Source organism: Stenella coeruleoalba, assembly GCF_951394435.1.
Source record: "Stenella coeruleoalba genome assembly, chromosome: 3".
Classification (NCBI taxonomy): Eukaryota; Metazoa; Chordata; class Mammalia; order Artiodactyla; family Delphinidae; genus Stenella; species Stenella coeruleoalba.
Window position 1 is genome coordinate 90,443,625 of NC_137148.1, and position 22,279 is coordinate 90,465,903.

At 35.0% G+C, this 22,279-nt stretch overlaps 1 protein-coding gene across 1 annotated transcript in view; it reads left to right on the top strand.

The window, feature by feature from the left end:
- The window catches only part of WDR36 (WD repeat domain 36), a 37,859-nt gene extending 16,569 nt beyond the window's left edge, over nt 1-21,290 (top strand). The window contains exons 13-23 of the mRNA XM_079918373.1: nt 2,078-2,192; nt 2,697-2,862; nt 3,654-3,762; nt 5,761-5,840; nt 11,814-11,921; nt 14,587-14,684; nt 15,115-15,260; nt 17,506-17,625; nt 17,813-17,894; nt 19,360-19,547; nt 20,915-21,290. Coding sequence (XP_079774499.1) covers nt 2,078-2,192; nt 2,697-2,862; nt 3,654-3,762; nt 5,761-5,840; nt 11,814-11,921; nt 14,587-14,684; nt 15,115-15,260; nt 17,506-17,625; nt 17,813-17,894; nt 19,360-19,547; nt 20,915-21,064 — 1,362 coding nt within the window. The 3' untranslated portion in view covers nt 21,065-21,290. The remainder of the gene's footprint in view (nt 1-2,077; nt 2,193-2,696; nt 2,863-3,653; nt 3,763-5,760; nt 5,841-11,813; nt 11,922-14,586; nt 14,685-15,114; nt 15,261-17,505; nt 17,626-17,812; nt 17,895-19,359; nt 19,548-20,914) is intronic.
- Nucleotides 21,291-22,279: the final 989 nt, after the last annotated feature.

The following is a 22,279-nucleotide window of genomic DNA, read 5'->3' on the forward strand; positions in this document are numbered from 1 at the left end:
AACTTCTTAAGTTTACCTGCAAAGTTTTGAGTAGCTATTGTAATAGTAGTGGTAATAATAATTACAGCTAACATTTTTTGTGTGCTTACTTTGTTCTAGGCTCTCTGCCTAGCACATATCAGTATTATATTATTTTCACAATAGTCCTATGATAATGGAGTATTGTTAGCCTCTTCTTATAGGCAGTAAAACTGAGGCTGAGGCTTACTGTAACGAGTAATATGCCTGAGATCAGTAAAACTAGTAAATGGAAGAGCTGGGATTTGAACCTAGGACCACTCCTTCTAGAACCTATGTTCTTAACTCATAGCCTATAATGATCACTCATAGAACATTGTGTGTGTGTGTGTGTGTGTGTGTGTGTGTGTGTACACACACACACACACACACACACACACACACACAATGATACTTAACTGGTGCTGGGTTGGAGTCAGCTATCTGGAACAAAGCCAGGAGCCCATAAGTAGTAAACCAGTAAGTATTTATCAGAGAACCCATGTGCTAGAGTACAATTTGTCAATCAGAGGTAACCTTCTTAGCTTATTCATTTTTGCTTTGCTTGTGCTGTCTTCAACAATAGGTTAGAATGAATAAGTAAATAAGTAAAAGGAGACTTCTAGAAGCAGTCCCATTAACAACAATAAATCCTATTAAAATAAATGCAAGTTCCAGAAAGTACAGCAGTCCCCCCTTATCCATGGTTTCATTTTCCATGGTTTCAGTTATCTGCAGTCAACTTTGATCTGAAAATATTAAATAGAAAATTCCAGAAGTACACAATTTATAAGTTTTAAATTGCATGCCATCTGAGTAGCACTGTCCCTCTCTGTCGTGAATCATCTTTTTATCTAACGTGTCCATGCTCTATACACTACCTGCCCATTAGTACAGGAAAAAAACATAGAATATATAGGGTTTGGTGCTGTCTACTGTTTCAGGCATCCACTGGGGGTCTTGGAACATATTCCCTGCAGATAAGGGGGACTACTGTATAGCAGGGCCATCAGGGACCATTACTTGTAGGTTATAGCCTAGTATCTTTATTAGTTCCTGAGAGCATAAATATATAACATAGCATAAACATTTATGAGTTGTTCAGAATAGGTAAAATTATGTTAGTGTTCTATTTGAGAAGATAGAATGCTTTATAAGGTTAGTCCATAATTTCCTATCTAAAACTTTTTTTAAGTTATAAGCTATAATTGTCTAGAAAAAATATAGATGTAAGTGGAGCATACTTCTGTGGATGCTGTGTAAAGATATCTTGACTCAGTGGTGTATCAGTCTTATGCTGCTTTGCACAGTTAAATATCCTCCGTTGAATATTTTCTTTTAGGTCTTAGAAGTCATCTGTTTCTTTAGGCATAAATTCAACAGTTTTTTGAATTAACTCTTGGGTGGGTGACATCTGACTGATGCAGTGGCAATGAAGGATTTCTCTGAGCATGACCCACCACATAGCCAGTCTCATGTTTTTAACAGAAAAAAAGACATCTTTTTAATATAATATTTCTACTTTAAGTATTAAAATATGAGTTTATTTTACAGAAACTGCTTATAAACTAAATGTTTTCCATGCAGTATCTCATGTATTTCCTTCCTAATACGTTGTAATTAAAATATTTTGGGCTTTTTCATTGGACATCCCAACTGATATGGTTCCAGTTTTATATCCGCTATAAAAGCAATTACAAAAGTAAGGTAATGAGAAATTAGGCAGTGGAATGCTTTGACTTTAGTACCGTTGTGAATAAATTAGAAATTGAAGACCAGTTGATATACCATTCTCCTGAATGAATTTCAATTGAGTTAACTTTGGTTATGTTTTGCTGTCTTGGAAGTATGGATTTCTCCATACTTCTTAGAGAATGGAGATAGAATCAAACAGATATTTCTAATACACCCAAATATAATTACATTATGTTTAAGAAAATTAACGAAGCAATTCATTTATCATTCTTTTCTTAAAAATGAGATAATTAGTAGATTTAAAAAAATACTTTGGAAGCCATAAAGTACAATAAAAATGTTAGCTATTTTCTGTGTCATTTGTGTTAATTTTTTTTCCCTTAAGGCAGTGGATATAACTTCTTGTGGAAACTTTGCTGTGATTGGTCTCTCATCAGGAACTGTAGATGTATATAACATGCAGTCGGGTATACACCGAGGAAGTTTTGGCAAGGATCAAGGTATTGAATTTATTTTTATTTTTCTTATTTTTAAAAAAAGTAATATAGATAGATAAAAGGCTAATAACTGTCGCTGGCATTTATTAAATTCTTGAGTGCCAGTCATTTTGCTAAAGTTGTATATGGGTTATCATCAGCTGTATGTGGCAGTTCCTGCCATTATATCTATTTGAAACACCGTGTTGAAATAAAGAGAATGAAGTCATAGTTGTATTAGGGGAAAGTGGATATTATAGAAATTAAAGGTTCTTTTTTTCTTCTTGCATTAAGCAGAAAATCTTAACTATTTTTTGAAATCTTCATGGCATCAACCTGATGGATTTTGTTATTACTCAAGTGGTATAATAATCTCTCTGCTCCCTAAAATCCATATTAATTTAAAGATTTTAGGGGTGTTAAATAGTGGGAACTTAGATATTTAAATAAAGGAATCACTGTTTGTGTAGTGTTCAGAGAGTCAGTTGCAATTCTTATTTCTTTTTTCTTTTACCATATGCTTTAAAGCCCATAAAGGATCTGTTAGAGGTGTTGCAGTGGATGGATTAAACCAGTTGACAATTACAACTGGTAGTGAAGGAGTACTCAAGTTCTGGAACTTTAAAAACAAAGTTTTAATTCATTCTGTGAGCCTTGATTCATCTCCAAATATGATGCTGCTACATAGAGACAGGTAAAGTTTTTCTTTTAATGATAATGGACTTTCTTCTTGATGTTTTTAGTTCTTAATTTAAGTACAGTAGACCTTTGAACAACACAGGTTTGAACTGTGCAGGTGCACTTATACACAACTTTCACTAAATACTCACTGTAGCACTACATGATCCACTGTTGGTTGAGTCCACAGATGCAGAACCATGGACATGGAGGGCCAACTGTAAAGTTAATATCATCTTTTTTTAAAAATTTTATTTTTGGCTGCATTGGGTCTTTGTTGCTGCACACAGGCTTTTTCTAGTTGCGGCAAGCTGGGGCTACTCTTCGTTTCAGTGCGTGGGCTTCTCACTGCGGTGGCTTCTTTTGTTGCGGAGCATGGGCTCTAGATGCGTGGGCATCAGTAGTTGTGGCTCACGGGCTCTAGAGTGCAGGCTCAGTAGTTGTGGCGCACGGGCTTATTTGCTCCGTGGCATGTGGGATATTCCCAGACCAGGGATCGAACCCGTGTCCCCTGCATTGGCAAGCGGATTCTTAACTACTGTGCCACCAGGGAAGTCCCCCAGCTGTAAAGTTATATGCAGATTTTTGTCTGCAGAGGGGTGGCACCCTAACCCTCATGTAAAGTGGTCAACTATAGGTAATTTACCAAGTGAGAAAAACCAGACTTTTCATATAAAAGAACAGCATTTTCCTTAATTTCCCCCAAAGGTATACTTGATTAACAAAATTTAAATGACTGTGAGGTTTTAGTTCAAGGGTTTTTTTTTGTTTGTTTGTTCATTAAAACTGTTGCATTTATTTTGCTAGTGGCATTCTGGGACTCGCCTTGGACGACTTCTCCATTACTGTTTTGGACATAGAAACTAGGAAGATTGTCAGAGAGTTTTCTGGACACCAAGGCCAAATAAATGACATGGTAAAACAAACTTTAGATGTTTAAATAAAACTTGATTCATTTCTATTTCTGTTTAGGTTTAAAAAGTTCAAATAATTGAAACTTTTAATAGCATTAAACTCACCATAGGAGGTGTTCAAAATGAATAATTAGGAGACTAATTTTCAAAAAAGAGATTTTTAAGGAAAATTTAGAATTAAAAGAAGTTTAATATTTCTCAGGAAGTTAATGCCATTAAAGTATAAATCCCAGAGTTCATTTTTTTCTCTTTAAACAAGGCCAAAATATACTTTGGAGAGTGAATCATTGAAACATAAGTGTATCATTTTTGACTTAATATTAAACTAAGCTGAGAGAACTCATTTCTGTTTTTCTACATTCATAATGAATTAATAGGAGACCTGGAATATCTGATTCTTGGTTCATTCTAGTTTAGTGTTATTTCTACAGGTTATATATCTTAACTTCAAAAGAGTTTAATAAAAATGTGTTTTAGCTTACTATTATGTTGTTATAGTGAGAAATATGATAATAAGTACTCTAGTTTAAAAAGTGTAAGTTGAAGACTTTGCATCAATTGCAGATACCTTTATTTACTTGAAACAGAAAAAATAAAAGAAAAGAAAATCCTACATAGTGACACTCCCAACAGCTACTTTTATTTATCAGTTCTCACAACAAAAATCTGAATTTGCAATGTTTACCCCCATTTCCTTAAAAATCAGGGGTGGGGGGTTAATGGTCGGGAAATTGTGTTATTCTGCAGATAAGAGATTGGCAGAACTACCCATCAACAGAATTTGTTGTGACAGCATCTGTAGAAATGGGGGTGGGAGTGGAGTAATTTTGATGAAATTGCATTTTTGAAAACATCTGTCAATGCCATCTTGCTCTTCCTATTTCTTTCCTTTTCAAACTTTACTTTCAAGTTGTATGTCTGGAGTTTCCCCTAGTCAATAACAAATTACTCCTGTTCCATTAAACCTATGAGCATTTATTACATGACTTCACCTATCAAAGTCATTTTCCCATACTTTATTATCTGCACTATCCTTCTGTAAATTGAGTTCTCTGCACCTTAAGGTTTGAGTTTCCACAGTATCATCGCAGCCCCATGACCAAGTTGGAGTTCACTTATCCCACTATTATTTGCTAATACGGATGGTCATAATCCCTATGGTGTGTTTACACTCCTGGATGAACAACCTACTACCATTATAAACCTTAAAGTTTTTCCTTTTGGGTCTTCTTTTACATTTGACTTGGTTTAAAGCTCATGTGCTGCAGGAAGAGAGCTATTATTTTTCCATTTTTATCTACAGAGAAGATATAACTTCTTCATGGTGGCATAAGTAGTTTATTATTTAAATTTATTTTGAAAATCTGATTATTGTGGTTTTAATTTATACTTTGGAAATAAAAGATCATTAAGGGAGAAAAGACTTTTAACTGAATCTATAAGTACAAGCTGAAGGACTTCTTTAGTAACTTCACTATATTAAGAGAAATTGCATTCTTCAAAATCATTCTTAGAAAGCCATTCTAAGATATAGATGGTTTTCAAGGAAATGGAGCTTTTGTTGCTTTCACAGATACTTTATTATTGAAATTAGGCTCACAAAATATTTCTAATAGAATGTTCTCAAAACAGCAGTTTTATGTTAAAAACAATTAGTAGTCAGTTTGTTAACTGTCTATAAATGTAGGAGATTATGGGGTAGAAATTGAAAATTGGGTGAAACTGTTCATTTTTAAAACTTTTTATAATTCATGTAAAAGCTTAGTCCTTAGCTGTATCCAAATCAGTGGTATATAAGATGGCATTTTATGTAATAAGATGTAAATTTTATACTTCAAACATTTTTTAATGAAGCATGCGTTATCTTTTCATTTCTTGTATTCTTTAAGCTGTTAAATATACAGACACAAACATACATACAGAAATACATACATATACACACACACATATATTTATATATGTATTCTTTTTTTTTTTTTTTTTTTTTTTTTTATTTAAAGGCTTTCAGTCCTGATGGTCGTTGGTTAATAAGTGCTTCAATGGATTGCTCTATTAGAACTTGGGACCTTCCATCTGGATGGTGAGTTTTTAAATCTCTAACCTTATCTGAGGTTTTCTCAGTCATTGTCATTACATGTGACTTTTACCTGTTGTTAATGGATTATGTACTTTTAGAATGTGAATATATTTGGGGAGTTTTTCTAACCTGACAATATTTTATCCTTGTAGTGTTTTTTATCTCAAACAGCAGAGATTAGTGCCATAAAAGATAATAGGAAAATCCAACCTCTTAGGTTCTCTACTCCTACAAAATTGAGATATAGAAGTGAGTTGCATAAACCTTAAGAAAGCACATTTGGCCTTTTTGATACTCCAAAGTAGAGATCGTACTTTAGGACTACAAACTTTATTTTGAGTATTTTTTTGTTTTTGTTGTTGTTGTTGATACTGAATTTAGTTAAGAGATTAGAACACTTTGCTTTGTGTGTATTATATATTTTCTGTCTCTAACATAATTCTTGAAAAAAGACGTTTAGATACCTTAAAGTACTGAAAATGTGTCTTAAGATTTGGGTAAAACCCAACAGTGTTCAGAAATCTGGCATAGATTGAAACGTGCTACTAAAACAGCACTTGAAGAAAAAACATTAATTCTGTTCAGTAATTTGAGAGAGAGAGTACTTTGTTGTTAAAAATTATGTAGGAATAGATACAATTTGAAATCATATCACTTAACATAGAATTGCTTAGATTGAGTTTGAAAGGAGTGATGGGAAAAGGAACATACCATAAGAAAAGAGATACGTGAGAAAGATGAGACGGAAGCTAGTACTTTTCAATCTTTTGAAATGTTCCTAAACTAAGTTTTGTCCAATTCTACTACTCTTCTTTCTCAGGAATTAGATAAGCTCATACCTGAAAGCAATTTGACCTTTAGAAAGGAAAAACGCTGATGTACTTATTTCCCTTTAAGTTTGATAAAGGAATGAGGCAAAGCTGTCTATACAGCATACATACTGGATTTGGAAATATGCACAGCAAGAGTGTCACTAATGGGTCCAACTCTAATAACTAGGGAATTTGGTCCACAGGTGGGTCTCTTTTGTACTTAGAGTAAAGCAAAATATAATTAGTTGCCTGTGTCCTTCAGCTTCAAAACATTCACCTCAAGTTGGTACTTTCTTAATTAAAAAAAAAAGAAACACAACTTTTTTCTAAAGGTACCATTAGAAATATTGATTAGTCTTTTGCTTCTTGGACTTTTACTTCTATCTAAAAGTGAACATTATAATTTGAATTACTTTACAGTAGGAAAGTTGTACAGAAAATAGAGTTGACACAATGCCCTTTTCATTTTCCTTTTTAGTAGTTTAAGTTCACATTATTAGATGGGAGAGACAGGTTAATGTTCAGTAGTACTACACTAGCAAAATATTTTTTTAAAGTGGTAAGGTTTTTTTTGGAATGGAAGAATTAGGATCTGAAAGTAGCATTCAAAGCCACCAGTCTTTGACTCAGCATTAGCCTTTTTTGCTGAATTTCTTATTTTAGTAAAAAGATGAACAGATTCAAATCCGATAGATTTTCAACTCTGGTATCTTATTTTTCAGTGAACACAGGCAATTTTAAGTGAATACAAAAGCATTAAGCTGGGAGAAACACCAGAGCAAGAAGTGAGTCACATAGGGATTGTTTAAAGAAAATATAATGATTGGACCAAAGTATATTTTTAATAAAGAAAAAACTACTTTTTTGGTTAAGATTTGAAGTGGAGCAAATGAGAAAGGTTGAAAAGCAGTATCATACAACTGCTGCTGCCTAACTGCAGCCAAGCTAACATTTACCATGAGCTGCTATGCACTTGATATGCTTTTATTTTTCGTCTTTTCTCATATCCTATTAGGTATAGGTACTGTTTTTTAGTCCTGTTTTACAAATGAGGAAACGGAGGCTCAGAGAGAAGTTAAGTGATTTGCCCAAGGCGACATAGTTTGTTAATGAGATTTTGCTGTAATAAGCATAGGGGAAAGACATTTCCCAATAGTTGTAATATCAGCCTTGCTTGGGTTGTGTCATATGTTCTAAGGATGATTTGGTTTTCTTGATGTAGAAGATAGTAAGGAAGTAAGGATCAGTATTTCACCATACAACCATAGGTAACTGTTGGGTTTTTTTGTTTTTGTTTTAATATTTATTTTTTTTAATCTTGGTTGTGCTGGGTCGTAGTTGCGGCACATGGGATCTTCACTGAGGCATGTGGACTTCTTAGTTGCGGCATGCGGGCTCTTAGTTGTAGTATGCATGCAGGATCTAGTTCCCCGACCAGGGATTGAACCCAGGCCCCCTGCATTGGGAGCTCAGTGTCTTACCCACTCGACCACCAGGGAAGTCCTCTGTTGGGTTTTTTGATTTCCCCTATTTGTTTTAAACATAATTAGTATGGCAACCTTTGGAGAGTCCTAGTTTTTTCTTCAGTAAGCAGCTTTATCATTTACATAACATGTTAAATATGTAAAGAATGAATATACTCATTACGAAGGCTAAAAAGTGATACGTATGAGTAAACCTTTGGTGTGTGTGGTAACATACAGATGTATCCATCTGGAATTGTGCCTATCTAAAACAAATTGCAGGGACTACTTGGTGGTGCAGTGATTAAGAGTCCACCTGCCAATGCAGGGGACACGGGTTCGAGCCCTGGTCCAGGAAGGTCCCACATGCCGCGGAGCAGCTAAGCCTATGCACCACAACTGCTGAGCCTGTGTTGTGGAGCCCATGAGCCACAACTACTGGCTCACGCCCCGCAGCTACTGAAGCCCGTGTGCCTAGAGCCCATGCTCCACAACAAGAGAAGCCACAGCAATGCGAAGCCCGTGCACCGCAACAAAGAGTAGCCCCCACTTGCCGCAACTAGAGAAAGCCTGCATGCAGCAACGAAGACCCAATGCATCCAAAAAAATAATTAAAACAAATTGCATAGGTACTGAACTGTTTACTGTAAAGGTTTTTTTGTTTAAGTGCTGAAAATTTTCTTGTGTTTGTAGGATTCTCAGAGAAGCAGAGTTGAAATTTTTTTTTAATTTCTTTTTTTTAATTTTTATTATTTTGATAAAATACTGCTTTAGCACAGGCTCAGCAGTTGTGGTGCATGGGCTTAGTTGCTCTGTGGCATGTGGGATCTTCCCGGACCAGGGATTGAAACCCGTGTCCCCTGCATTGGCAGGCAGATTCTTAACCACTGCACTACCAGGGAAGTCCCAGAGTTGAAATTTTTTATCCCTGAAATTATCTGTCATCCCCTACCACTACCACCTGTAATTTCTGGTTGCTTTTAATCTCCTAGAAGTTTAGGTTGAACTCTTTTGGGGGTGAGAAAAATATAAAATTAAATAGTTTTAATAGAATTTTGCATTTTTTTTCTGTCTCATTCACCTGACCTTGCTTTCTGAGGAGCATTACATGAGAATAATTGCAGTAGAACATTGTTTTGCATTTCTCACTGAGGCAAAACTATCCCTTTATTCTGTTCATTAAAGTTTCCTTTGTAAGGTGATTCCGTCACTCTGGAGATTGAACATCTAGACATTCTCTGCATTTGTTTAGAATATAATCAGAAGTGGGTTAATGTTACTTCTGTTTATGAGGAGCTTTGTACTTGAAAATCTGATCCCTTAAAATGGGAATTTTTTTTCAGTTTTTCTCTCAAAAAACATAATTTACCTGAGACTTCATTCTGTAGGATTAGCAGGAGACTATATGGTAGTTAGGTCTGGGATTAAGCCTGTAGACTTAAGCTTTATGAACTAATTTGGTCATGTAAAATATGCTATGGATGTGGAAACCACCTTCCTCAGTTTGATGCTTTTACATAATGGAAGGCCAGCCTACCCACACACAACAGCTGTGGAAGTCACATTGCACAATGAATTTGCCAAAGCAATTATAGTATCAAGTAAAATAAATTTGCTCAAGCAGTACATTTCTCTTTTTAACAGATAGATTCTGAACATGTTAGGGAGTTTCACCCCTCACACACTTACACTTGTAGTGAACAAATATTAAGACAAAGAAGAAATGGTAAGATCTGAAATTGCTGAGTTTAGGTTTAATCATCAGTATACATGGAGATAAAGTTTCTGCTCTGGGTTGTTTGCATTAAATGAATTAACAAATAATTTTACAGTCTCTGGTTATAATAAGTGTATAGCAATCGTCCTTCTCCTCAATTCCTTTGATCCCCAAGAGCAGCTGTTCTTGTGAGTTTCCAAAGAAGGGTTGAGCAGAAATCAGACAGATTATTACTCTTTTTTCCCCATAAGTGAAAATTAAACATCAGTCATTGTCCTGAGCACACTTTGGTTTGTTTGTAGTGCTCCTAAATTTAGTCTTGTCCTACTACCTAGTTAAGGTTCACATTGTTAATCACTCTGTGAACACATTGAGAGAGATTTTATCATGGATAAGTCATTTAATGCTTCCATTGGAAAGTCTTCATTTTGAGCTGCTCAGAGTGTGCTTCATGAATCACCAGTGTAGGCATCTTTTGGGTGTGTGTGCTATCAAACTGTCGTACCTTTAGTTTCCATAATGGTTTTACTGAGCTTATAGTGATTAAGTGTGCAGACTGCTTGGTGACAGATATGGCTCAGTTACTTTCTACCTTGAGCAAGTTTTTAAATCTTACTGGGCCTCATTTTTCTAATGTGTATAGTTGGGACAGATCTGCCTCATAGGGTTGTGAGGATTAAATTAGTAGGCACAAGTGCTCAGGATACTTCCTAGCATGGAGCACTAAAAAAGGTGTTAACTCCTGTCATTTGCTTTCTTGAAATAATTTGGTTTATTTAATGTAGATTCTGAGCTTCAGTCATCTTGCCATGCCTTCTCATGGATAATGTATTGGCTTCAGTGAGTAAAGTAGTTTTTAAAACAGCCCTGATTAAAACCAGTATACTCCTCTTAAAGTATACAAGGTATTCACACTCTTGGCCAGCCTAAGAAGCCTCTTCTGCAAGATGCCAATGTGTTAGGCCTTCCTTTTGCTCCTTAAATTCACCTCGTTAAATTTCCTGCTTCCACCATCCTAGTTCAAATCTTCACTGCTTGTTAGATGACTACTACCATAATCTCACTGTTCTTTCTGTTCAGATATATTCTACATTCTGCTAGCAGATTTTCTTATGAAAGTGAAGATTACAGCACTATCTGCTCAAAAGCCTGGAGTGACTTTCCATTTATTAAGAGACAAAAACAAACTCAGATGTTTGGTATTCAAGACCAAACTGCACTCCTCGCTAGACAGTATTTTCCCTCACCTTGCCCTCCACATTTCCCTCATCCAGAAGATGCTTTCTTTACCGTCAACATCCATTGAATTCCTGTCCATTTGTAAGGCTCACCTCACACACTGTTTTGTGAGAAGCCTATTCTGAGTCTTCTTCTTGAGTGTGATTGCTCCCTTTTCCTCCCCAATTTCAACCCCTGCTCATAGCTTTTTGAAGCTGTGAGACTAGTGCTGCTTTATGGTTATGCTCTATAGACTGAATTTTCATGTTTCATATATAGCATGGTTACCTATTTGAAAAACAGAATTGCTCAAATTTTTTTTCTACTACCATTCCCTTATTATTTATAATGATTTTATTACTTTCTTCTGTTGCCTACACCTTTTATTATTTTACTGAAATAACAAATACAGGAGAGTACTGATAATCTATTTTAAACATGTGACATCTTTAGAATTGTTTCCAAGTCTGCCAAAATGGCATTCCAGAAAAACAGCATTTCCTCCTGTATTCTCCCTGTTGATGAAACTCTCTCCAGTTAATTGGTCTATTTAGTGCTCTGCTCTGGGTCGTTCTCATTAAGGAGATTATTTTCACATAGTAACTTAGTTAACAAAGCTCTTTGTTAGTGATGACTTTCTGGTGTTGGTGATTTAAAAAAAAATTTCTGCATCTCTTACCCTTTGTTTTTTTAGCAAAAATGTATTTTGTGAATTATATCCTTTTGGTAGAGTTCAAATATTTTAACATCTTGATTCTTTCTATAGCCTTATAGACAGCTTTTTGTTGGACTCAGCTCCTCTTAATGTTACTATGTCCCCTACTGGAGACTTTCTGGCCACTTCCCATGTAGACCACCTTGGAATTTATCTATGGTAAGTTCTTGTATACAGTTCTCTTTGGGGTAAGAAGGAAAAGGAAGACGATATTGTCAGACAATCATAGTTGCTAACATTGCCCTTTAGGTTTTTTTTTTTAACTTATAAAATGGAAATGTCACATAGTTCACCATAAGTCTGTGACTAAGTCAACATCTGCTTGATAATTTAGATAGCTTTGCTCAAGTGTGTATTCTAAACCACATGATTGATTATTATCTGTTATACTATTTGGCTTTTATTTGCGGAAAGGATAAGTGAGTTTAAAAATCTTAGAAAAGGGATATCCCCAGCCAGGCTGGTCTTCCTGCCACTGCCTCAATACCCCTTTATGACCTTGGCTAGTCACTTCTCAACTTCAGACTCCTTTATCTATAAAATAAGGCATAAGTATGGGCTGAATGCTTTCTAAGATTCATTTTAGTTGCATAACTTTTCATAGCCATGTACAGATCTTAATGGTGGTCTTCTAATGGTGATGAACATAGAAGAGTTCAAAATAAATGATCCATTATCTGGGTCTAGAAAATTTTTTGTTTGTTTTCTGAGTTTAGATGCCTAATTCTTTTAACTCTTATTATTGAGGAAGAGGAAAAAATGAATTCCTTTTCTAATTACAAGATTTTCTAATTGGCTTTTTAGGTATGAAAGTAAATTCACTATATAATAGAAATAGATTCTGGCCATCTTAATAAGCAAAATGGGGTATCTCCTGGAATCTGAGGCTTGAACAATCAAGACAAGAGAAGAATGGTAGCTGTGGTCCCTCAGCAACAAGAGCATATAGTACAGCTATTAACTCAGAATCTGATATTTCCAATTTTTATTTTCCATTCCAGATTCATTATGTTTGGGAGACAGAATGTGATTAGCCCACTTTGGGACAGGTATCCACATCTTGATTAGTCATCCAAGGCCATGGTGCAGGGTCAGGTAGCACTTAGAGGACCATTCTAGAAAGTAGAAATCCATGATTGTTCAGCAACCCCCCAAGAATCTGTTCAGCATATTCTCTCTCTGACTTAATTCTCTCAGTCCATCTTTACTTCATTTATAATTTCCTTACATGAAGGTTGCCATTTGTCAAAGCAACATAAATATATGGATGTTATGTTACCTTATAAAAGTATTAGCCATTACTGATCTCTCAAATAAATATTGGGTTGGCCAAAAAGTGCCTTCAGTTTTTAAGTAAAAATAAAAGACACATTTTTCATTTTTTACCAAGAACTTTATTGAACAATGTATTCACCCTTTTGTTCCACTACCTTCTGCCATTTTTCAGGCAACTTCCTAATTCCACCTTCCCAAAGCTTTTTGTCTTTTTGAGCAAAGAATTGTTCCAGGTGCCTTTTCAGTCTTTCAAGGAATTGAAATTTTTTCCATTAAGAGAATTTTGTAAAGACCAAAATAAATGGAAATCCGAGGGTACATTGTCTGATGAATACAACAGATGAATTAGAACTTCTCAGCCAAGCTGTAACAGTTTTTGCTGGTCATCAAAGAAACAAATGCAGTCTTGCGTTATCCTGATGGAAGATTATGTGTTTTCTGTTGACTAATTCTGGATGCTTTTCGTCGAGTGCTGCTTTCAGTTGGTACAGTTGGGAGCAGTACTTGTTGGAATTAATTGTTTGGTTTCCTGGAAGGAGCTCATAATAGAGGACTCCCTTCCATTCTCACCATATATACAACATCACCTTTGGATGAAGACCGGCCTTTGGTGTGGTTGGTGGTGGTTCATTTCACTTGCCCCACGATCTTTTCCGTTCCACATTATTACAGTTCCACTTTTCATCGCCCGTCACAATTTGTTTTAAAAACGGAATGTTTTTTAAATGTTTTACATTTAAGTAGAGAAACATGTGGAAATACAATCAAGGTTTTTTTTGCTTAACTTACATGGAACAGAAACATCAAAACGATTAACATAACCAAGCTGGTGCAAATGATTTTCAATGCTTGATTTGGACATTTTGACGTTGACTGTCTTCAGTTAATGTCTCTGTTTGATCGCTATCAACTTTAACTGGTCCACCTGACAGTGGGGCATCGTCCAGCAAGAAATCTCCAGCACAGAACTTTGCAAACCACTTTTGACACGTTCTATCAGTCAAGGCACCTTCTCCATACACTGTGCAAATCTTTTTTTGCATTTTGGTTGCATTTTTACCTTTCTTGAAATAATAAAGCATAATATGCCAAAAATGTTGCTTTTTTTGGTCCATTTTCAATATTAAAATGGCTACACAAAAATTTACCAATTTGCTAAGTCTTTTTTTAAATGCACGCTGATATGACAGCTGTCACATACAACCTAACAAAATTGTTTCGAATGAAGTTGAAGACAACTAAGTGCTACTAGAGCCATCTTAGGGGAGAAAACGAACGAACCTTTTGGCCAACGCAGTAGTTTTTTGTGCTACATTAGGAATAAAGACTCCATTAATAATGTGTATGCACACCTTTCTTGTGATGACATCTATGATATGAATCAGCATTTTCAAATTAATACTGTCTATTTTTGAGATCTTTTTTTAACTTACAAGTGATCAGAATTTATAGCCAAGTTCAAGGTTGTGGAGGTTATTACCAGTAATTGAAGTTTCCCTGAACATATTTTTATAAGTTTTACAATATTGCATATGTTTTTGTTTCTCAGGTCCAATATTTCCCTGTATTCAGTTGTTTCATTACGGCCACTTCCCACAGATTATGTTCCTTCAGTAGTGATGCTTCCTGGTACTTGTCAAACCCAAGGTAATCACAAAATAGTAAAGTAGTTTTTGAAGTGTAATATAATAAACCTAACGTGCAGGATATTGATACTGAAGGCAAAATTTAATGCATTCAATCAAAGTATTTTTTAGCTTATGTGAAATATTTTGAATGACTTCATGAATTTATGCAAAGATATAATTGATGTATTGATATCAAATAGTATACCAGTGGAGAAATGTTTTGAGTCTGGTGATGGGAACTGTAGTTAATATGAGAAAATAAGAAGATGAACTAAATAAATAGAAAGATTTTACAAGGCTATATTGAGTGAACATGTTATGAAATACTAATGGAACTAATTAGTTCTAAATGAACTAATTAGTTCATTTAGAATGAACTAATTTGCTTTTATATGGTAAAAATCTCATTCAGCATTAATTTGTTTTACCTGAAAATTTTTTGTTTTAAGATGTAGAATTATTAGAAGAAACCACAGAACCAAGTGATGAAATGATAGAGTATGACTCCCCAGAACAGTTGAATGAGCAGCTGGTGACTCTGTCACTCCTTCCTGAATCCCGGTGGAAAAATCTTCTAAATCTTGATGTTATTAAGGTAATACTATAGTACACTTAATATTGGCCCCTAAAGACACATTCCAAAAGTATTTTCTTTAGTAGAGGTAGCTTCCCTTACTTTGAGGGCTTTAGGAGGAGCAGGTGATGCCTAAGGTAGTAAAGACAATACCATTTGTTTAAATGCTGTTTAATCTAGTATGATTATCGCAAGATTTTCTCTCTCTACATGTATCAACTTTGAGGGCAATCAAGGGCCTTTGGATATAGCAAAAGTATAGCCTGCAACTACAGAGCTATTAGAAATTGGATGTTTTAAGCCCAGCCTAATGAATTACTTTTTTAACTTCTGAAATAAGAAAAAAAAAATATTGCCATAATGTGTGATGTTTCTATTCCTAGACATTTTGGGGATTAGAATATTTTCACTGGCCTTTTTAAAAGTAAGCTTCAGTCACCCTTTATCATACCACACCCTGCTCTGTCAGCTATAAGAAGATTTGCTGTTGGGTTCAGGCACATAATTTAATATGAACTAGGTACGGGGTAGTGTCCTGAGACGGCAGTGGAAAAAAACTTAGGCCCTTTGTCCTTGAGTTTACAATTTTACATTAAAAATGGACAATTATGGCATAAATTAATTTTTTAAAAGCATGTTTCATGACCCCTATTTGTGAGTAGCAAAAGCAATTGAAAGGTATAGAGGTATAGACTAGAGTAGAAAATTTCAGAGACTGTCCTTTGATAATTAGGGTAAGTATTGTTTTATGAAATGCATACAGTCACCAGAGGTTATGTGTGTACTAAGTGTACTAAGTCACATTAAGGGCTGGCATTAAAAAAAAGTGTAAGGAACACTGACATAACTATGACAAGGTGCAGCAAGTATTTTTGTAACTAATAACAAGAAAAGTTGTTTGTGTCTTGGGTAAGAAAAGAGAGGTTTTCACATGTTAATTTGACTCACAGAATTTAAAAGTGCTTCTTTTTACTTGCTCACTTTTTGAAAGATTGGGCATCAGCATAAAGGTATGCTGTCCAGGCACATAGTTATGAAATCTCTCCATTATGTTGTCTAGTTTGTCAGCCGTAAAGGGACAAAATATCTGCTGCTCAGATATAGTTTGTTCTGCATAAAAACATCCAGAAACCTGAGTGAATGCTCTTTATGAGAGAAATATGCTAACACCTCCAATATTTTTATTTCCTTCTGAATGAAAGAGGTTAGAATTTTCATTTTTGTCCTATGGGTAACTTTTCTACTTTAGGTTTTCTTTATGAAATTAGGTGATTTCCAGAGCCCTGTGGAACTTCTCCAAAGCCCTTTGTTTTTATTTACAACTCAGTGACTGTCTGCCTTCTAACTCAAGAACAATGAATTAGAAGAGTAACTGTGACTTTTACTATACTTTCTACCATCACAAAGAAGGGCTGTGCTTTCATTGCTAGTGGCAGTGCTTCGTCTGGCTTTCATGTAACAACTTTCTTTTATGCTGTGCCTCCAGGAGGCCACAAGTATCCCTGGCTTTCTTTCAGAAAGCAACTCCCCAGGGTTCCTAAAGAATGGAAGAGGAATAGTGTAAGGTAAAATTGTGCGATTCCTTTATTAGGCAGTTTACCATATGCTCCTGAGATAGTGATCTGTACCAATGTAGTCACCAAAACTGAATTCTGTCAGTGGGAATTCCAAGGGAGGTTTTCATGATAGAATTTTGCTAACACTTGAAATATTTTATAAATGAGCAACAGTATTCTCTTTTTAAAAGCACAAAGTACTAAGGAAAAATAAAAATTCCAACAAAATAGAAGAATGAGGGCCATGCATCACAGAAAAATTTAACCAAATTACTTCTAATGGTGGAGTCTAACTCTGGCTCCAAATTTCTTTTGGAGAAAAGATATTTGAAAAACTGTTGAGCATTTATGTAAATTTTGCTTTCTAGCCCATTTTGCAGAAAAGGTTGTATTTCAATAAAAAGGAAGTTCAAAATTACTTGTTACTTCTTCACGTAAATATTCATGTTTCAGGAAAATGGGCTGTTTTTGCCTTAAAGCTTCTCCTGAACCCTGTCATTTTCCTTCTGCCGTATCAGCAAGAATACTGGAGGTTTGCACTGGGAATAAGGATATCTGTGGTTTTGGTTGGTTGGGATTTTATTTTAGCAAACTAGTCTGAAAAAGTTTCATCCCTTTCTTTACTTTTTGGACTTTTAAAAAATTAAGTGGGAATTAAATACTTAATTACTTACTAGTCTTTTTTCCTTTTCTCATTTTCTCTTAATTAGAAAAAGAATAAACCAAAGGAACCACCAAAAGTACCCAAATCAGCACCGTTTTTCATTCCAACAGTTCCTGGCCTTGTACCCAGGTATGCTGCACCTGAACAAAATAGTGATCCTCAACAGGTAAGAAGCAAATTGGAGGGAGCATTCTAAGTATATGGGGTGTGTACTTTGTGTTTTACATTTGTAGTTTTAACCAAGACCCAGTTTTACAGATATAGAGTAAATTACTGATAGCTTTTAATTATAAACTATAAATTTTCTGTTACATTTATGGTTTTTGAATAATGTTTATTTGTTTTTGTTTAAGTCTAAAGTGGTAAATCTTGGAATTTTGGCTCAAAAATCAGATTTCTGCTTGAAACTTGAGGAAGCACTGGTAAATAATAAATGTAAGTTAAATTATAAAATATTTTACCAAGTATTTCAGTTTATTTTACTTTATATGAAGAGAATTGAGTGAAATATTAGATTTCTCAGTAGCTGAAAGTAAAAACCAGAAGGACTGAAATTTTGGTTTTAATCTTAAGTAGTTTTAGCTTTGTGTTGTATTAAATGAGTGACACTAAACTCAGATGATATTGAGATTATAATAATCTTTTGAGAACCTTTCATTCTTTATGGAAAATTGGATTTTTTTTTTGCTTTTGTTTTTACTTACAAATACAGTTTGCAATATAGTTTGCAATACAGCAGAGACTTTTGTCTTAGATAATTTCAGATATTACCAAATTATCACATAAAAAGGTAATTTTAAAATTTATTGAGTGTTTTAATAGATTTAAACTTTGAAAGCTACAGACTGTAGCTAATAATGATAGTAAGAGCTGTAAGCAATTAACAAAAATCACATTCTCCTGTTTAACTTATACTCTTGTTTTCTGATCCAAATGCTTTGTTTTCATACCACTGTCACTCGAGTGCACACTGGCAAAAGTCAAAGAATGGTACTGATGGCTAAAGAACAGCAGGATTAAACAGGGAGTAACTTGTTATATTTATGGGGGAACAAAGAAAAAAAGCACTACTATTTAATATATACTGAAGAACAGAAAGTAAAACGTATTAGACTTTTGTCATTGGTGTTCTTCCTTTTCAGAAAGCTAAAAGCATAGTCATTGCCATTGTAATATCAAATACCTCGTATAAAATTTGTAAGTGTATAGAATATGTTTTCATAGGATGCATATGAAACAAGAGTGCTTACTTCTAGGGAAATGAAGTAGATTTGGGGTGGGTAAGATTAGGGTGGAGTCTTTCCCCACATATATTTCTGTCGTGTTAATGTTTCTTAATAATCATGTGGTATTTTTATAATTTTTATAACGATAGAAAGAAAGAAAAATAAATTCCCTCACCTCATCTTGTTCCCAGTGGCAAATACTATTAATAACTTGGCATATACCTCTGTAGCCTTCTTACATTTGGATTTGTTTGACTGATTCATGAGTATATTAAAATGTCTGTTGCTAGGTATTAATTAGATTTTAACAGCCTTAATAGGAAAAAAGCTTACTGAAAATGCAAAACAAAAATTAAGCCATAGGGCTTCCCTGGTGGCGCAGTGGTTGAGAGTCCGCCTGCCGATGTAGGGGACATGGGTTCGTGCCCCGGTCCGGGAGGATCCCACGTGCCTCGGAGCGGCTGGGCCCGTAAGCCATGGCCGCTGAGCCTGTGCTCCACAACAGGAGAGGCCACAACAGTGAGAGGCCCGCGTACCGCAAAAAAAAAAAAAAAAAAAGCCATAGAAGTAATTTCTTGTGCAATTTAAGTATATGTTGGGTTTGAAATGTAAACTAGTTTCCTAAAAGAAATGACTGTAGATAATAACTGGATTCTTATTAAAACTTAATGTAGATGAAGCTGCTCTTAACCTTCTGAAAGAATTAGGCCCGTCAGGAATTGAAACAGAGCTGCGAAGTTTGTCTCCTGATTGTGGTGGTTCTGTAGAAGTTATGAAGAGCTTCTTGAAAATGATCAGGATGATGTTGGACAAAAAGCGTGACTTTGAGTTAGCCCAGGCATACCTTGCGTTGTTTTTAAAGGTAAGTCTAATATATAAAAAAGTACTTCGCAGCTTGCCCTCCTCTAGAGGAGTACTGTCTGATAGAACTTGCTGCAAAGATGGAAACGTTCCATATCCACACTTACCGTGTGTGGCTACTGAGCACTTGAATTGTGGCTAATGTGACTGAGAAACTGAATTTTTCACTTTATAGAAATTTAGTTAATTTAAATAGCTTCCTGTGCCTAGTGACTACCATACTGGATGGCTGGATAGTGCAGCAGCTTATAATTGTTTTTTGTTGGCTTTTGTTTTTTAACACAATTTTGACTCAACCCCCTGACTTTTATGTGTCATCCATTTGATCAGTATACTAAACTTAACTTTTTAATGTAGTTACATTTCGGCAGACTTTTTTTTTAATGATCATGAAGAGAGTCAGGTTTTATGTTTATTTTTTGTTTTGTTTTTTCTACTGTTGAAATCAAAATATTTACTTCTATCCTGGTTGAAGGAGTTTCAAATGATTTGACAATGACAGTTGCTTTTATGACTAATATAATAGAGAACTCATGTTTATCTCAGTAGTATAATGTATTGAAGGAGTATAATGTATTGAAGGAGGTAGATGATGCTGATTTTCAGTAATAGCAGATATGATTCTTCATTTATCCCATAAATATCTAAAACAACTTTTCACTTGAGGCAATTATTTTAAATTATTTGAAAAGTAGTATGTAGAATTAAAAATAGAAATGCTGGGGCTTCCCTGGTGGCACAGTGGATGAGAGTCTGACTGCCGATGCAGGGGACGCAGGTTCGTACCCCGGTCCGGGAAGATCCCACATGCCACGGAGCGGCTGGGCCCGTGAGCCATGGCTGCTGAGCCTGCGCGGCCAGAGCCTGTGCTCTGCAATGGGAGAGGCCACAACAGTGAGAGGCCCGCGTACCGCCAAAAAAAAAAAAAAAAATAGAAATGCCATAAATTGTTTCTATATTCGTTCCCAAATTTACCTTCCTGAATATGTTTACTTAAATCTTTAGAAAATAAAGCAAAGGGCCCATAGGTCATTCATTAACAATGGGTTACTATGAAAGGAGAAACTTAAAAGAAGCACAGAAATACAGATTTAGTGTTAGAACTGGGACCTTGTTTCTGGATCTGTATCAGGACTGTCCTTATGTGGAGGAGAGTGATGACCACTTGAATTCTATTAAAAGAGTGACAGTACCATAAAGGAACTCATAATAGAGGAGAGGGAGATGGGAGATGGTAATAAACCAGCATTTAAGAAAAAAAATTAAGAATAGTACCTTCTGAGCTTCCTTGGTAAAACAGTTAAATCCAGAATAAACAAAATTTTAATTTTCTTAAATTAAATGTTCGACTATCGTTTTTCTTTTCAGTTACACCTTAAAATGCTTCCTTCAGAGCCAGTACTTCTAGAGGAAATGACTAAGTTGTCATCACAGTTGGAAGAAAACTGGATCCATTTACAATCACTCTTCAATCAAAGCATGTGTGTTTTAAATTACATTAAAAGTGCTTTGTTGTAAAAATAAACTTAGGTGACTAAATAAAGACTTTTATATTAAAGAGATTGAGTTTAACTTACAACCTTGTTTTCCAAGTGTCAATGTGAAAAGAAAATAAATGCCAGCACTACCAACTAGTCTGTCATTCTCCACTTTAAATGCTGAATACTTTCTTGAAATAAAAGTATACCTATTTTTTGTTTTAAAGACATAAAGAGTATTCTCAAATGATTTATTTTCTGAGTCTCTTCACATCAGTTACTTGGATATGACTTCTTTTGAATTGTCGTCACCAAGCTCGTGTTTTTTGAATATTTGTAACATATGAGGTATGCTGGGTGTTTAATGTAGAATATTGCTGAACTACACTGAAGATAAAACCAATACATAAAACAGTTATGAAAATGCCTTCATGTTATAAGGTAAAAAGGCATGTTTCCTTCCTTGGTGGCCTTTGATGAAAACATAGTTAGAGCCGGAAGGTGTGTCAGACAGTGCAGCCCTCTTGCATTGCAGAAGAGGAAACTGCTGAGGTCTGCTCAGGATCTCAGAAACAGATCCAGATTTTCTAACACTGGCCCAGTTAGTCTTCTCTACATTGTAGCCTTTCTAAAGGAACTTATTCTTTTATTCTTTTATATGAGAGGCACTTTCACAAGGCAACTTGCTATAGGAGGCAGTTGAACAGATACCTAGGATAGGTGAGGGAAATTCCGAATTCCATTGAAGATATCCTTCAAAGGTTTTTCTTCCCCACTGATGACCTTTTTATTTGGGAAGAAACTGCTGACTGTACTTTTCTGTCATAACCATTGTGAAACCAGATAGTTCTGGTACTTTTTTTTCTCATCGTCATTGTTTTTGTGGTTCAAGATTTCAATATGTGAATTAAAAGTAAGCAATTCTCAAAAGCACACTGTTCTAAAAACTTGTTAGTTTTTACACTCAAAAGTAGTGTCATTCGTAAAATTCAGCTGGTTGTATTTGAACACCAACACTATTCTATTCTGATTAGGATGTAGCTTTACAGAATAATCTCCAGAAGGAGTAGTCCTCACAAGGAGATGATCAACGATAACTTTAACTATCAAAGTGTTTTTGTTTAATGGTGAAAGGTAGAATTAGTAAATGGCTGAGGAAGTAAGCCAATCTGGTTTGGTACTTTGTTCTTTTAGAAATGTATATAAACTTAAGCCATCGACTTAAATGTTAATAATGATTTAAGTTGTAACTTTA